Source organism: Podarcis bocagei (genome assembly GCF_964188305.1).
Source record: "Podarcis bocagei genome assembly, chromosome: 1".
NCBI lineage: Eukaryota > Metazoa > Chordata > Lepidosauria > Squamata > Lacertidae > Podarcis > Podarcis bocagei.
Genome location: NC_138125.1, coordinates 11,162,754 through 11,176,725, shown reverse-complemented (window position 1 = coordinate 11,176,725; position 13,972 = coordinate 11,162,754). Strand labels below are relative to the sequence as shown.

Here is a 13,972-nt window from a genome sequence, read left to right as displayed (position 1 = left end):
CGGGGAAAACTACAGCCCCCAGAATTCTCTGAGCGACATAGTGAATGTGGTATGTGCACATTCGTAGCGTGTACACAGTCCCTGTCCTCCAATCAGCTCAGCCCATCTATCGCCTAGAGAGGCACATGATCGATGGAATGGGAGCACAACTCTGACACCTCACTGGAACCAGAAAGGCACTTTCCAGAAATGTTGCAGAAACCTGCTCTCTATCTTTCTTTTGGGAGTTCTACAGTTCTGGAGATGAATTAGGAATGGGCTTGTTTTTTTAATTAGTTTCCATATGGAGCACATCATGCTTTAATTATTTGCAGCTGAGTCAGGTGAAGTTGGGTTTCGTTTTAGAGAGTTTATTTGTCATGCAAACATGATTTGTAGATCTGAAATGTAAGGAACTCCTGCAGCCTAAGCAGAGGTGTGCATTCTCTACTGTGCCCCCACGTTTAACTTTAGCAATGACATAGTTTAATTTTTCCGCCAAGAAAAACGGCATGCTGCTACTGGTATGAACGTCTGTGCAAATTATTCTGTTCTAAGCAATGGGGGGAGGGGGAGGGTGCATATTGAGATATGCAGGATATTATTACTATTATTATTACATTTTCTATACCGCCCTTTATCCAAGGCTCACAGGGAAGTTTACAATATAAAAAGGGCATGATAGTCCTGCTGCACATCACTAGAAACCCTGCTGGCTTTGGGAGATTTCATTAGGCACTGCCCATGCAGTTTAAAGCAATAGGGACTAGAAACTTGGCAGTGGTTTAAAACGAAAGTTGAGATTATTGGAATGTGAATGCTCTGCCTTCATGACCCTTCCCAGCAGGTGTTGCAAGCCAGCACTGGAGGTGGGGGGATGCAGCAACTAACTGGTCAGCAGCACTCTGCAAATGCTGGCCACTCGGCAGCACTGTGTCTGCACGATGCTGACCTTTGTCTCCAAACAAAACACAAAACAAATCATTGATAAGAACTTAGTGCCCCCTTCCCTTGGCTGCTGCAAAATGGCATTTCATCCACCACCACCCTTTCCAATGCCACGCTTGCCAGCTAACGTGAATATACAAGGGAGTAGGAGGCAGGGAAAAAGCAGTATGGGGAGTAATTAGCCACCCTCCAGTCTCCCTTCGCTGCAAGAAGCTGTTTCCCTTCAAATCTGGGCTGCTTTCCAATCTCAGAGCCCGGCTGGAGGGAAAACCGGCGGGAGAGAGAGGGCTTGTAGGAGGAAATGCACATATATGTTCCTGGCTGGTGTGTCTCTCCTGTTCTGGCCCTGCATTCACTTGTGGTTGGGTAACATAGCCTGTATTTGCAGGTAACTCCTAGGGCTTGCCTAGGTTAGGCAGACAAGAAGCCAGTTGAGAACATGGGGGGAAGCGCCCTTCTCTGTGTGCCCCTATAAGGAATCCAGCCAGTCCCTGTTTACTGCAGCAGCTTCACACACACAAAAAGAGCCAGAAGCAGGAACGACGAGGCTGCAGGCGTTATGTAGGCGCACCAAAATGAGAGGCAAAGGTGATTGGCTTACGAAACTGCAACAGTGACCTTTGGCCCGCTCAGCTCAGCTTACCTGGCACGCAGCTAGACGCTGCTCCACTGTCTGTTGCATTTGGCGGGTCTGGCCTCCCGATCCCAGGGACTCTTTCGTTTGGTCTAGCCACCGTTCCAGCTCAGCAATTTGTGCCTGCCACACATGGAGGAGCCGGGCAAGCTCTGAGTCAGGCCCACCGGCACCCACAAGCTCCTCTGAATCTCCCAATAAGCACTCGGCAGTATTTGTGACTCGACTGGAGGAGGCTTTGCCCTGTGGGAAAGAAAAGCCAAAGGGTGGAAGATCTGCGAGCCTGAAAAATAGCTAACGTGCTCTCGGAAAGCAGCACGAGCCGGGCAGGTTAGGGGAGAAAGGAAAGGAAAAGTAAGCCCAGGTGCCAGCTGAGAGTCCCGTGATCTGGTGCAACAGGTTTCTTAGCAGCCGATTTGCATTTGCACAGGTAGAGCTCAGCTCGCACAGGAAGTCTGCTGACTCACAGTTCATTAGGTGGCTATCCCGGCGGGACACACACACCCGAAGTGTTTTTTCTGGTGCGTGTGGTTAAGATTTTACACGCTGCACTTCAAAGCTGGTTTACATGCCAGCGTATGATTTCTTTGGGCTGCTTTTGAGGTTTAGTATGAATAAGGATTGGGGCTAAAATAAAATAAAAACAATTAAAATTAGGAAGGAAGGAAGGAAGGAAGGAAGGAAGGAAGGAAGGAAGGAGAGGGAGGGAGGGAGGGAGGAATATTTTCAGCTCTGAAACTAGAGATAGGACTGATTTATTCCAGGTGGTGTCCAACTACAACTAAAATGCAAACAAAAGCCAGTTTCTCCTCCATCCTAACCTGATGGCAATATCCTTCTTCACTGCTGTTTCCCAGCAACAAGTTCTTACAGTGCAACCTTACATATGTCTACTTATGTCTCAGTGAGTTCAGTTTGGAGCTTACTACCAGGTAAGAGGGTACAGGATTGCAGCATCAGAGCTCTGATGACTCCGATGCATAGAACCGCCATGGATTTATCTGATCCTCTTTTTAAACCACCTGAGCTAGAGGCAACTGCCACATCTAAACTGTGCAACTCCCTTCCCACAGAGGTGTGTCTTGACACCTTCACTGGACAACTTTTAACGAATGCACTTTGCCCTGGCTTTTCACACTTGAGAGGTATATTGTTAGGGCCCACCATACTTCTCTAATTTTAAGTGGCTCAAAACTGCTTTTACTATTGTGTAATTGGCGCTGTGGGTTAAACCACAGAGACTAGGACTTGCTGATCAGGAGGTCAGCGGTTCGAATCCCTGCGACGGGGTGAACTCCCGTTGCTCGGTCCCTGCTCCTGCCAACCTAGCAGTTCAAAAGCACGTCAAAGTGCAAGTAGATAAATAGGTACCGCTCCGGCAGGAAGGTAAATGACGTTTCCATGCATTGCTCTGGTTCGCCAGAAGCGACTTAGTCATGCTGGCCACATGACCCGGAAGCTGTACGCTGGCTCCCTCGGCCAGTAAAGCAAGATGAGCGCCACAACCCCAGAGTCGGCCAACGACTGGACCTAATGGTCAGGGGTCCCTTTACCTTTACCTTAATAGTGTGCTTTAATATTAACAATTTGTTTGAATCATTCTAACCCACCCTGGGAACTTAGGTGAAGAGCAAGCAATAAATTGTAATAATAATAATAATAATAATAATAATAATAATAATAATAATAATAATAATAATAATAATAATAATAATAATAATATCCTGCGAACGACAAATTCCATAATGAAACTACGTGGTGTGTGAAGAACAAATTCCTTTTTGTCTGTCCTAAATCTCTCACCATTAAGGCTTGAAAGACAGAAAAAAGTTGTCCCTATTCACTTCCGACAGTGTATAAACCTGCAGCATGTTTCCCCTCGCTTGTCTTTTTCCTAAAGTAAAAATATAGATTAACCTTTGATGGGATGTTATGCAGAGAAGCTACATTTAGGCATGATGGATTATTGTATAGGCTTTCTCTCTAATCCAGCCTTCCCTAACCTGATGGCCTCCAGATATTTTGGATCACAGCTCCCATCAGCCACAGCCAGCATGGCCAGTGGTCAGGGATGATGGGAGTCGTAGTCCAAAGCAGCTGGCAGGCAAGTGATTGGGGACAATGGCTTAAATCCTATGACCGTACGTACACTGCACAATGCAGTCTATCTGCCTCCAGGTTCTTTCATTTCATTTTTCATTTTGATTTGCTGGTATAACAGGTAATCTGATTGTGATATTTTCAACAGCAATTTTCTGGTAACAATCTGATAGCTTTAATGGACCCAAAGTTAGCACACCTACCTCGCTATGACTTCCAAGAGCCTCACCACTTCTTGCTTTTTGTGGAGACAAAGAAATTAACTGCTGGTCAGGCTCCTCAGCCTGCAAAGAAAAGCAGAGATGAAGAAATGTTTTTTCTTTGATGGTGTCTCGGGGTACCTTTTTTAAGCCTGAGAGCCACATTCCCTTGTAGGCAACTTTCTGGGGGTACCATGTGCCAATGGTGAGTAGAGCAAGAAGCAGAACTGGGGAGACTCTTAACTTTGCACAAGAAGCTACATTGCAGTCATGCAACAGACAAGTGTTTCATCACACTTCCCAACGAGGCAGAAGCCTTCTAGGAAGGCACAGCTCATTTTCTGTTTCATCCCAAACCTGTAAACTATTATTTGCAGTGTTAGAACAGGCCAGGATTTTTAGCTATGGTTTGGCGTTCACTAGGTATTCGGGCTTGCTGCAAATGTGCTAACCACAGTTTCCCAGTTTGTGTGATACAAGAAACTATGGTTAGTGGGAAACCTTTCGGTTTGTTTCCTTGCTTGCAAAAAGGAAGGAACAGAGGGGCTATGCGCATGGCCAAAAGGCTCATCCAGAAGTTGGCTTACAAAGCCAGGATATGATCTTCCATAAACAGTCTTCTTGGATCAGCATTGTTCTCACTTTGAATGGGCAAAGACTTACAGGTCCTTTCACCAAATTGTCCCCCTGTCAAATTGATGAAAGAACCAACTTTTTTTAAATCACTTCACGTCCTTTCACAGAAACACACCCCTCCCCACAAACTGGCCAAAAGATTGCTCATAGAAGCTTTCACAAATAGCTCCCACTTTTAAGCTCTGAGCTATATGTGATGCATTCGTAAAAATGATGGAAACGATGGACAATTCAGCAGCTCCTGTGATAACTAAAATGGGTGTCCTAGTACACGGTAAAGAATTTGCCACCAAACTCTGTGAAGCAGTTAGTCACTCTTTGAGGAATTAATCCAACCAATTCTGCATTATACTCACTTCATTGTGGAATGAATTGTCCTCAGCTTCTTCAACCAAGGAAGGTAGAAGAGACAGTGACCCTCGCTTTTTCGGCTAAAATGTACACACACAGATACAGCCCAGTTATTTGTAGTTGCGAAAAGAACTTTTCATTCAAGTCCTCCCCAAAGTTCAATGTCCAGTCAGTTTCTCATGAGTGTAAAGCTCCAATTAATCCAGACAAATTAATAGGGCCTGAGCCAACCAAAAATTAAAGCGCTTTTAAATCCCATAGATTTCAATGGGGATTAAAATTGCATCTATCTTTCAAAGTCAATAGACCTTAAATAAAGTACGCTGGATCAATGCCCAGTGCAAAATAGCACAGTCTCAACAACTCTGATTAGTGCCAAACCATCTAGCAATGTGGTTTGTTTGCACAAGCCTCTCTCAACCTGAAGCCCAACAAATATTTTGGACTACAACTCCCAAGAGGCTCCACCAGCGTTGGCATTCCACCACCTCCTGAAGAAAACACCTGCTTAGGCAAGCATTTCCTTGAAGTGAACTTCTGGTTTTATTGTTTTGTACCCTTTTAAACCACAGAGCCTAGGACTTGCTGATCAGAAGGTCGGTGGTTCGAATCCCCACGACGGGGTGAGCTCCTGTTGCTCTGTCCCTGCTCCTGCCAACCTAGCAGTTCGAAAGCACGTCAAAGTGCAAGTAGATAAATAGGTACTGCTCTGGCGGGAAGGTAAACGGCATTTCCGTGCCCTGCTCTGGCCACATGACCAGGAAGCTGTACGCTGGCTCCCTCGGCCAATAAAGCGAGATGAACGCCGCAACCCCAGAGTCGGCCACGACTGGACCTAATGGTCGGGGGTCCCTTTACCTTTACCTTTACCCTTTTAAAACTGCTTTCGTGGTCATGCTTTTTCATTGTTGTATATTTTGTAAATTTAGCACGTTTCAATTATGGACGTTTTTGATGCCCCAATCGAATTGCTACTATGTATTTTAATTACGTATTGATTTTATACTTGCGAACCACTTAGAAGCCATTTTGGCACGTAAGTGACATAATAATTAACAAGAATAATAACTGGAGGGGAGGAGAGTTGTAGTTCAAAATATCTGGAAGGCACCAGTCGGGGAAAGCGGGTTTATATCAGTTATCTTACGCAAAAACCCCACAAACTAATTTCAATTTCTGATTTGTTTACATGCGTTCCAGGGGTGAATGAGAAACCGAGGTGATCTGAAAGACCTCCCCTAACCAACCCTGCCATTCTTTTTCCCATTCCACTGTAATAAACCAATAATAAACAAATGCTATAACGAACCATGAATGACCAATGACAATCAAAGGGAGTTGGGTGGGGTGGGAAAACCGGCTGGCTGGTTGCCTTAGGATGGGGTAGGGGGAAAACCTTTTGGGGCCAGTGGACCTAACTGGTCCCACGCCAGCAGGCCAACTATGGCAGGTGGGTCAACCCACCTGCCAGTCACCGGATGTCATGATGCTGCTAGATGACTGACAGGTGAGCTGTCCCACCAACCTGCCAAGGTCCCTTGTGCAGTGCTTCCTAAGTACCCGACAGTCCCGGTACTAGAGACTTATGACCTTAACTGGCAGGGCATGTGGGCAGGGTTTAGGGAAAACAGGCCTGTGGGCCAAATTTGGCCCACAGGTGAGAGCTTCCCCAGCCCTGCCTTAGTATAACCACCACTGATAACAACTTCCACCTTGTAATCATGTAAAACAAGCATTTTCGTTTTTGTTTTACTTGCATTTTTAATACAGTGGTACCTCAGGTTACATACGCTTCAGGTTACAGACACTTCAGATTACAGACTCCGCTAACCCAGAAATAGTGCTTCAGGTTAAGAACTTTGCTTTAGGATGAGAACAAAAATCGTGCTCCGGCGGCATGACAGCAGCGGGAGGTCCCATTAGCTAAAGTGGTGCTTCAGGTTAAGAACAGTTTCAGGTTAAGTACGGACCTCCAGAATGAATTAAGTACTTAACCTGAGGTACCACTGTACAGAGGCAAATATCTCTCTCACACACATTCCCTTCTGTCCACCCCCCAATTGTACAGCTTTCATACCAGTCTCAACGTACAACTAAATACCTGGTGACTCCCCTTTCACCCTTTTCCTGGTTTCTTTATTTTTCTATTAAATCGGGTATTCCAAATTTTTCATCTTCGAATTTCTTCTGCTGTTAAATTCTATTAGCTCCTAATTCTGCTGCTTTTACTCAAGACCTGCTAGGTTATTTACTTGTTTATACTGGTTCTTAAAATATTAAAAAAACATTTTCCAATCCTCCTTATATTCTTTATTGTCCTTTTCTCGTTCCCTGTTCGTTATGCCTGCCAATTCAGCATATTCAAGCGTTTTAAACTGCTGCTCTACCTTGGTTCTCGTTCTCCACCTTTGTGCCAATAAGATTCTAGCCGCAGTGGTGGCATATAATAATTTTTTGTTTTGTTTTGTAGGGAGCTCTGTTGTTACCATTCCCCAAAGGAATGCCTTGGGCTTTTTTGGGAAGGTTTATCTGAATAAAGGTAAAGGTAAAGGGACCCGTGACCGTTAGGTCCAGTCGTGACCGACTCAGGTTGCAGCGCTCATCTCGCTTTATTGGCAGAGGGAGCCGGCGTACAGCTTCTGGGTCATGTGGACAGCACGATTAAGCCACTTCTGGCAAACCAGAGCAGCACACGGAAACGCCGTTTACCTTCCCGCCGGAGCGGTACCTATTTATATACTTGCATTTTGACGTACTTTCGAACTGCTAGGTGGGCAGGAGCAGGGACCGAGAAACGGGAGCTCACCCCGTCGCGGGGATTCGAACTGCCGACCTTCTGATCGGCAAGTCCTAGGCCCTGTGGTTTAACCCACAGCGCCACCCGCGTCCTTTATCTGAATATCTTTTTCTAATTCATTGTAAATTACTTCCCAGAATTCCCTGATTACTTTACAGGACCACATGTGGGAAAAGGATCCCTCTGCTTCATTGCATTTTCAACATTTACCTTTTCTCTTTTTAAAAACATTTTCGCTAGTTTGGCAGGTGTTAAATACCACCAGTGGGCCATTTTCATCATATTTTGGTTTAATGTGTAACACACCATAAAATTCATATTTACCATCCATAAATTCTCCCAAAGCTCATAATCAACATTACGACCCACATCCTGTGCCCATTCAGTCATACTTGATTTCACAAATTCCTCTTTTGTATCCTACTCTATAGAAGCAGTTTGTACATTTTTGATAATACTTTTACTTTACTGTATCAAATAAATCCCTTGTGAATTGGGATTTTTGTTCTGCAAATTCAATTTGTTTATCCATCTTAAAGAGTTTGTTAATCTGATGTATCTGTAAGCAACAAGCATTTTGTTTCCTTTCTGAGTTCACAGTTGCAACGTATAAAACTACCGATACCTTTTCTCAGTAGTATGGAAACAACTGAAAAATAGAAACAGAAAGCCGAGCAGCAAATTTCCACAATATTGAAGACTGGAACTACAGGTGTACCTTGGTTTTCAAACAGCTTAGTTCTCGAAGGTTTTGGCTCCCGAACACCACAAACCCGAAAGTGAGTGTTCTGGTTTGCAAACTATTTTTGGAAAGCAAACATCTGATGGGGCTTCCGATTGGCTGCAGGAGCTTCCTGCAGCGAATCAGAAGCCACACTTTGGTTTCTGAACGTTTTGGAAGTCCGTTTGACTTCCGAGGTACGACTGTATAACCCACATGATTAAGAATGATGGCTCCATTCCACCTCAAGGATGCCTCCGAATACCATTTGCTGGGATATAATACAAGTGAGACTAGCACCCATGCCTTGTTTACAGGCTTCCCAGAAGAGGCACCTGGTTGACTAATTTGAGAACAAGATGGTGGACTGGATGTACCATTGGCCAGATCCAGCAGCCTTCCTACATCCTTACCACCAGATCGATCTCCATGTTTATGTTTGGTTCTTCCCCAGTTCCCTGCATCATACACTTCCCCAACATCTTCCATCTAATGATGTGGAACTGAGGGAGGAGAAACGTACAAACTAATGACCCTTAATACAAGCTACAATGGAGCTGGGGATATACACAAAACAAAGACGCCATTTTGTGTGGCAAATGGACCTGAAACTCTGGTAAGAAGCGGATCCGGCCTAAAATAACCAGTATCTAGAAGGGCTTCCTCATTCCTCTGAACATACTCCTACAAAACCGCTTGAAGAAGAAGAGTTTGGATTTGATATCCCGCTTTATCACTACCCTAAGGAGTCTCAAAGCGTCTAACAATCTCCTTTCCCTTCCTCCCCCACAACAAACACTCTGTGAGGTGAGTGAGGCTGAGAGACTTCAGAGAAATGTGACTGGCCCAAGGTCACCCAGCAGCCCATGTGGAGGAGCAGGGACGCGAACCCGGTTCACCAGATTACAAGTCTACCGCTCTTAACCACCACACCACACTGGCTCGGAATCCACTTACCTGCCAATTAGCACCAGCTCCATGTTCTTCCGGATCTGGGGATTCCAAAATGTCCTCCTCTAGTTCAGGCTGCTCTGGCCTCTGGTGTAGCTCCACCAAGGAATTCTTCATCCTTGTGAGAATGTCCTCCTTCCTCTGGCAAAGGAGGGAGATCCGCTGCTTTATGTCTTCCATCTCCTCGCCCTAAGGAACAATGATGCTCAGATGTGACATTTTCTCCATGAGGGTGGGGAGGGGAAGCGCAAAAACGGAAGGAAACAGCAAATAGTTTATGGCATCTTACTGGAGCCTGATCTCCGCGGTTCCCACTGGCTCTCTTTCTTATGCGGAAGTAGCGCCCCATTGCTGCTGAAAACCAGAGCAAAGGCCTCAGCATGAAAACAAGAGCCTTCTGGATGTGTCTTCGACCGGCCATGGCTTGCCAGGCAATGTGGAGCTTCAGTAAAGAGCACCACTCTGGGTGGCAAATGGACATGTGAGGCTTGTGGGAGCAGAATTCCTGGAGGGTGAATGCTCAGGAGTTCTTCCTTCGACAGGCTCAGTCACTAATCTAGATAGGTCAACTATAATACACTAGCACTTCCTGAAAGTCCAGAAGGTTTTTTTAAAACAACAACAACATCATTTCCCTCCTATTCCAAGTGGCACAAAACCAGGAATTAAGAGGTCTGTGTAGTTTTTACACAAGAAGCCGGAAAATACCCCAAGAAAATGCAAGCAGGGAATCCTTCCGTGTCTCTGCTTCTCTGTTCCTGTGTCCTCACTGAACAGATTATTTGTATGTAGGAAGGAATCATCCTAACCACCAGGCAATTATGCAATTTAATTAGGGCTTTAGACTAGTATATACATTGCAGTAGGTGCGAAATGTGACACTGCTACTAATGTTGCTGTAATTTGGAGAGCCGAAAGGTGTTAGCATAGTTGCGTGGCCTAGTCATTTCCTTGCTTTCCCACCTATATAGTATACTCTCGTGTTCCCCTCTATCCAGCTAATCCATTTGAGTCCCCATTTCTTCCTTAACAGCTCCCCTTCGGCTGCTCACAGGAGAAAGAAGAGTGTGCCACCCCACCACCTGATATTATTCCAAATGGCTGCTACAGGCTTATTAAAGCTGGCACTGCGTGGGCAGGAGGGCTTTGCGCACTGGCCATTCCCCACCTGACCAGCACTTCCCCTGCTGCTGTGCCCTTGCAGAATGGGATCCCGCTGTGTTGAGCTCAGAGTGCAGCAGGCCCAATGCTTGCTAATGTAATATCCATACATCTGAAGAAACTAAATTGTAAAACTGTTTTGTTTGTTTTTTGTCTGATTCAAAAAATTCTGGGATCTGCAACAAAAAGCTGAAGCGTGGAGTACTCCCCCCACCAACCCAAAATCTCTTTCTGAACATTCCATTCTGTTTCTCCCTTACATACTCAATTTTAGCTCCCTCCCTCAACTCTGCCAAGAGTCAATCATCATTCTGGACCCTTGTTACCTCCCTAAAAATGTGTTGTGTTTCTGAGAACTTCTGATTTCTCCCTAAGTCTGTTTGTTGCTTCTCTTTCTCTGTGTGTGGTGACATTATGGCTACATTAGGATCCACATTCTGAGAATGGGTATATTAATATTAGTATGCTATACAATGTGTACCAGAATACAGTGGTACCTTGGGATGCGAACGGGTTCCGTTCCGGAGCCCCGTTTGCATCCTGAATGGAACGTAAGATGCGACTGTGCGTCTGCACGTGCGCGGGTCACGTTTTGCCGCTTCCGCGCGTGCGCGTGATGTCATTTTGAGCGTCTGCGCATGCGTGAGCGGCGAAACCTGGAACTAACGCACTCCGTTACTTCTGGGTTGCCGCGGAGCGCAATCTGAAAGTGCTCAGCTTGAAGCACATTCAACCCAAGGTATGGCTGTACTAAACTAAGTCCAAGTGAATTCCGAGGAAACTGCTTTCTCATTCTTTTAACTAGTATTATTGAAGGAGGTGAGGCCAGGTGACCCCACCTAGGCCCGAAGCACACCCCCCCCAACCAGGCCTCAAAACTGTCCAAAATTCCTTTTGTCTTCTAAAAAATCCAAAACAGCTTTTCTCTGCTCTTCTCTGCTTTTCTCACAAGATGCATAGGAAAAATGTTGTTCTTTTATCAGTACAAGAAGGCTTCAAAAGGCTAATAAATAGGCTCTGTCATTGCCAAGAATACTCAAGCCTGAGAACTGACTTTTATCTCATTCAGTTGCAACATCTTTGGACATGCTGAGCCGCTCACATTCCCCTTTCCTGGGAAGGGTGCCAAGAGTTCACAATAGTCCCAAAGATAGGAGCTTTCTGTTCATGCTCAGGGGAACTCAACATGGGGAGAAGGAGGAGAAAGGGGAGGGAACTGGAAGGGGGAATATATGCTCTGTGCAAATGACTGTGAACCTGTGCTTGTTTGTGAATCTATCACACTTGCTCTTTCTACCAGTTCATGGAAGGTAGAAATAAAGCTTTTTCTCCGAAACTAATCCTTGAGTGTCTGTTGACTCCCATTTTCCCTTTCCCGGGCGCAATATTTTTCCCCACCCGAGGGCAAAGCCTCATAAAGCTACATTATAACCTTAAGTCCATTTTCAATGAAACTGTTTCGTCCTTTTTCCAGTCCTCCCAAAGCCTTAACAAGATTTCAGTTTAACACATTCATCTGTTTCAACACACACACATGTTGTTATTTTAGCAGCTGCTAATAAGTTTGGGATCAAAAATCTATTCCAGTCTCCTAAGCTTCAAAAGAGAATGGCTGGTTCATTTGTCTGCTTTTTAAAAAAAGAAAAGAAAAGGGTATACAATTCGGCCATGTTTTCTATTTATCTCTGCATCATCTTTTCTGCAGCTGACTCCTCCAGTTGGAAAATTTCCAATTAGGAAATTTTCACCTCTTTCTGGAACCGCCCCTTCACATTGTTTACAGTTTTGAGTCTGAAATGCAATTAGCTAGAGAAATGTAAAAACAATTAGCACTCTGGGCGGTTCCAGTTAATTTACGTGGCAGACGGAGAAGCGGGGAGGGAAGGACTCTGGAAAGAGCCAATGAACACACTGGAACACACCAGAGGAGGAATGATGAAAGGGTAGGCAACCTGTTATCATTGGGACTACAACTCCCATCATCCCTGGCAACCAGCCATGCTGACTGAGGCTGATGGGAGTTTTAGATACTGCAGTTAAGTTCAGAGCACAGCAGGCATCCACCACAGATGGAGGAGGGAGGGATGCAAACCTCACCTCTGGGTAGGAGGCAGCCTGAGCTGGGATTTCTGTAGCCAATTCATCCAAGCCACTCCTCAGGAACTGGAACTGCTTCAGAGAGTCTATTTCTTGCTCGCTCTCTTCCAGCTCTTTCACAATGGGCTGTAAAACAGTAATTACTATTAGCTGTTTCGAAGTGGGTGGTGGGACACACGGCCCCGTAACCTAATAAACCATCTCAAACACCCACACTGCACAGACTGCACCCATGTCCAGCTCATAAAAGATGAGTCAACACATTAAGGAAAGTAAAACAGAGAAAAGAGGTGGAGTTGCTTCGTAACAGGTCAGGCCACCATTCAGCCCAAAGACTGTCTACGCTGAGTGATGGAAGCACTTCACAGTTAAACGTCTGCAGAGGCAATTGCATTTGCTCATAGAATTACGGGAAAAAACCAGAGGTGTACCTCTTGGGAATTATATCGACTGACATTCCTGCCGCTAGGAAAAAAGTTTTCTTATATGCAACCGCTGCAGCCAGAATGATTATAGCAAAAAATTGGAAGGGAGAAAAAAAAACCTCCCTCAATAAGAGAATGGCAAGTAAGATTTTGTGAATATATAGAATCAGCAAGACTTATAGCAGTGGTAAGACGCCAATCAGACCAAAAACTGATAGAGGAGTGGACTTGCGTGGAGGAATACATCAAAAAATATTGTTCTGGTATTAATATATCAATATGCAATGAATGAAATGTATAGAGTAAAAAATTAAGAAGAAATGGGTATAAGATGAGATAGTCAAAAATAATATTGATAACACAGCAAAAAGAAGAAAAGAAACAAAGGAAGCCACATATAGGTGGAGGGAAGTCAAAATTTATGTCTATATATTTAGTTTGTATGTTTGTTTTCTTTTTTTGTAATCTAAGATGAGATGTATTACATCTAAGCTGTATGTATCTATGTATAATAAGTTTGTTTAGTGTTCTGGTTTTCTGGTTTGTGTTTGTAAGTATTGCATTTATCAATACAAGTTTAAAAAAATTAAAATTTTGTTTTACAAAGGACAATATTCCATTCGCTGCATTAGGGAATACAGGCTTGCCATTTTTCAGAAAGTAAAAACCAGGACACCCCAAAACAGTTGTTAGGAAGACCCCAAAGTGGTTGAGCTTTCTTTTACAAAAAACGCCAAAAAAGTGCTTTTTTGATTGACTTCTCTAAGATCCAGAACAAAGTGCCCCCTTTCAGAAATTCCACCTTTGAAATCCCTGTAATGTCCAGGAAAATCAGGACGTATGGTAGCCCTAATATCAATGGTACTACAGATGAAGTATTCAAAACAGGCAGAGGGAAATCATTGTTGAAGCAATAATGAAAGCAGCAGCAGAAGCAGCTAAAATGTTCAGGTGTGGATCTGCGATGTAGAA

General features: G+C 44.5%; 1 protein-coding gene across 1 annotated transcript in view; it reads right to left on the bottom strand.

The window, feature by feature from the left end:
- SYNE2 (spectrin repeat containing nuclear envelope protein 2) overlaps positions 1–13,972 on the bottom strand; it is a 229,664-nt gene that overhangs the window by 96,420 nt on the left and 119,272 nt on the right. The window contains exons 59-63 of the mRNA XM_081213478.1: positions 12,576–12,701; positions 9,324–9,506; positions 4,854–4,928; positions 3,865–4,134; positions 1,571–1,804 (exon numbers count right to left, since the gene is read on the bottom strand). Coding sequence (XP_081069604.1) covers positions 1,571–1,804; positions 3,865–4,134; positions 4,854–4,928; positions 9,324–9,506; positions 12,576–12,701 — 888 coding nt within the window. The remainder of the gene's footprint in view (positions 1–1,570; positions 1,805–3,864; positions 4,135–4,853; positions 4,929–9,323; positions 9,507–12,575; positions 12,702–13,972) is intronic.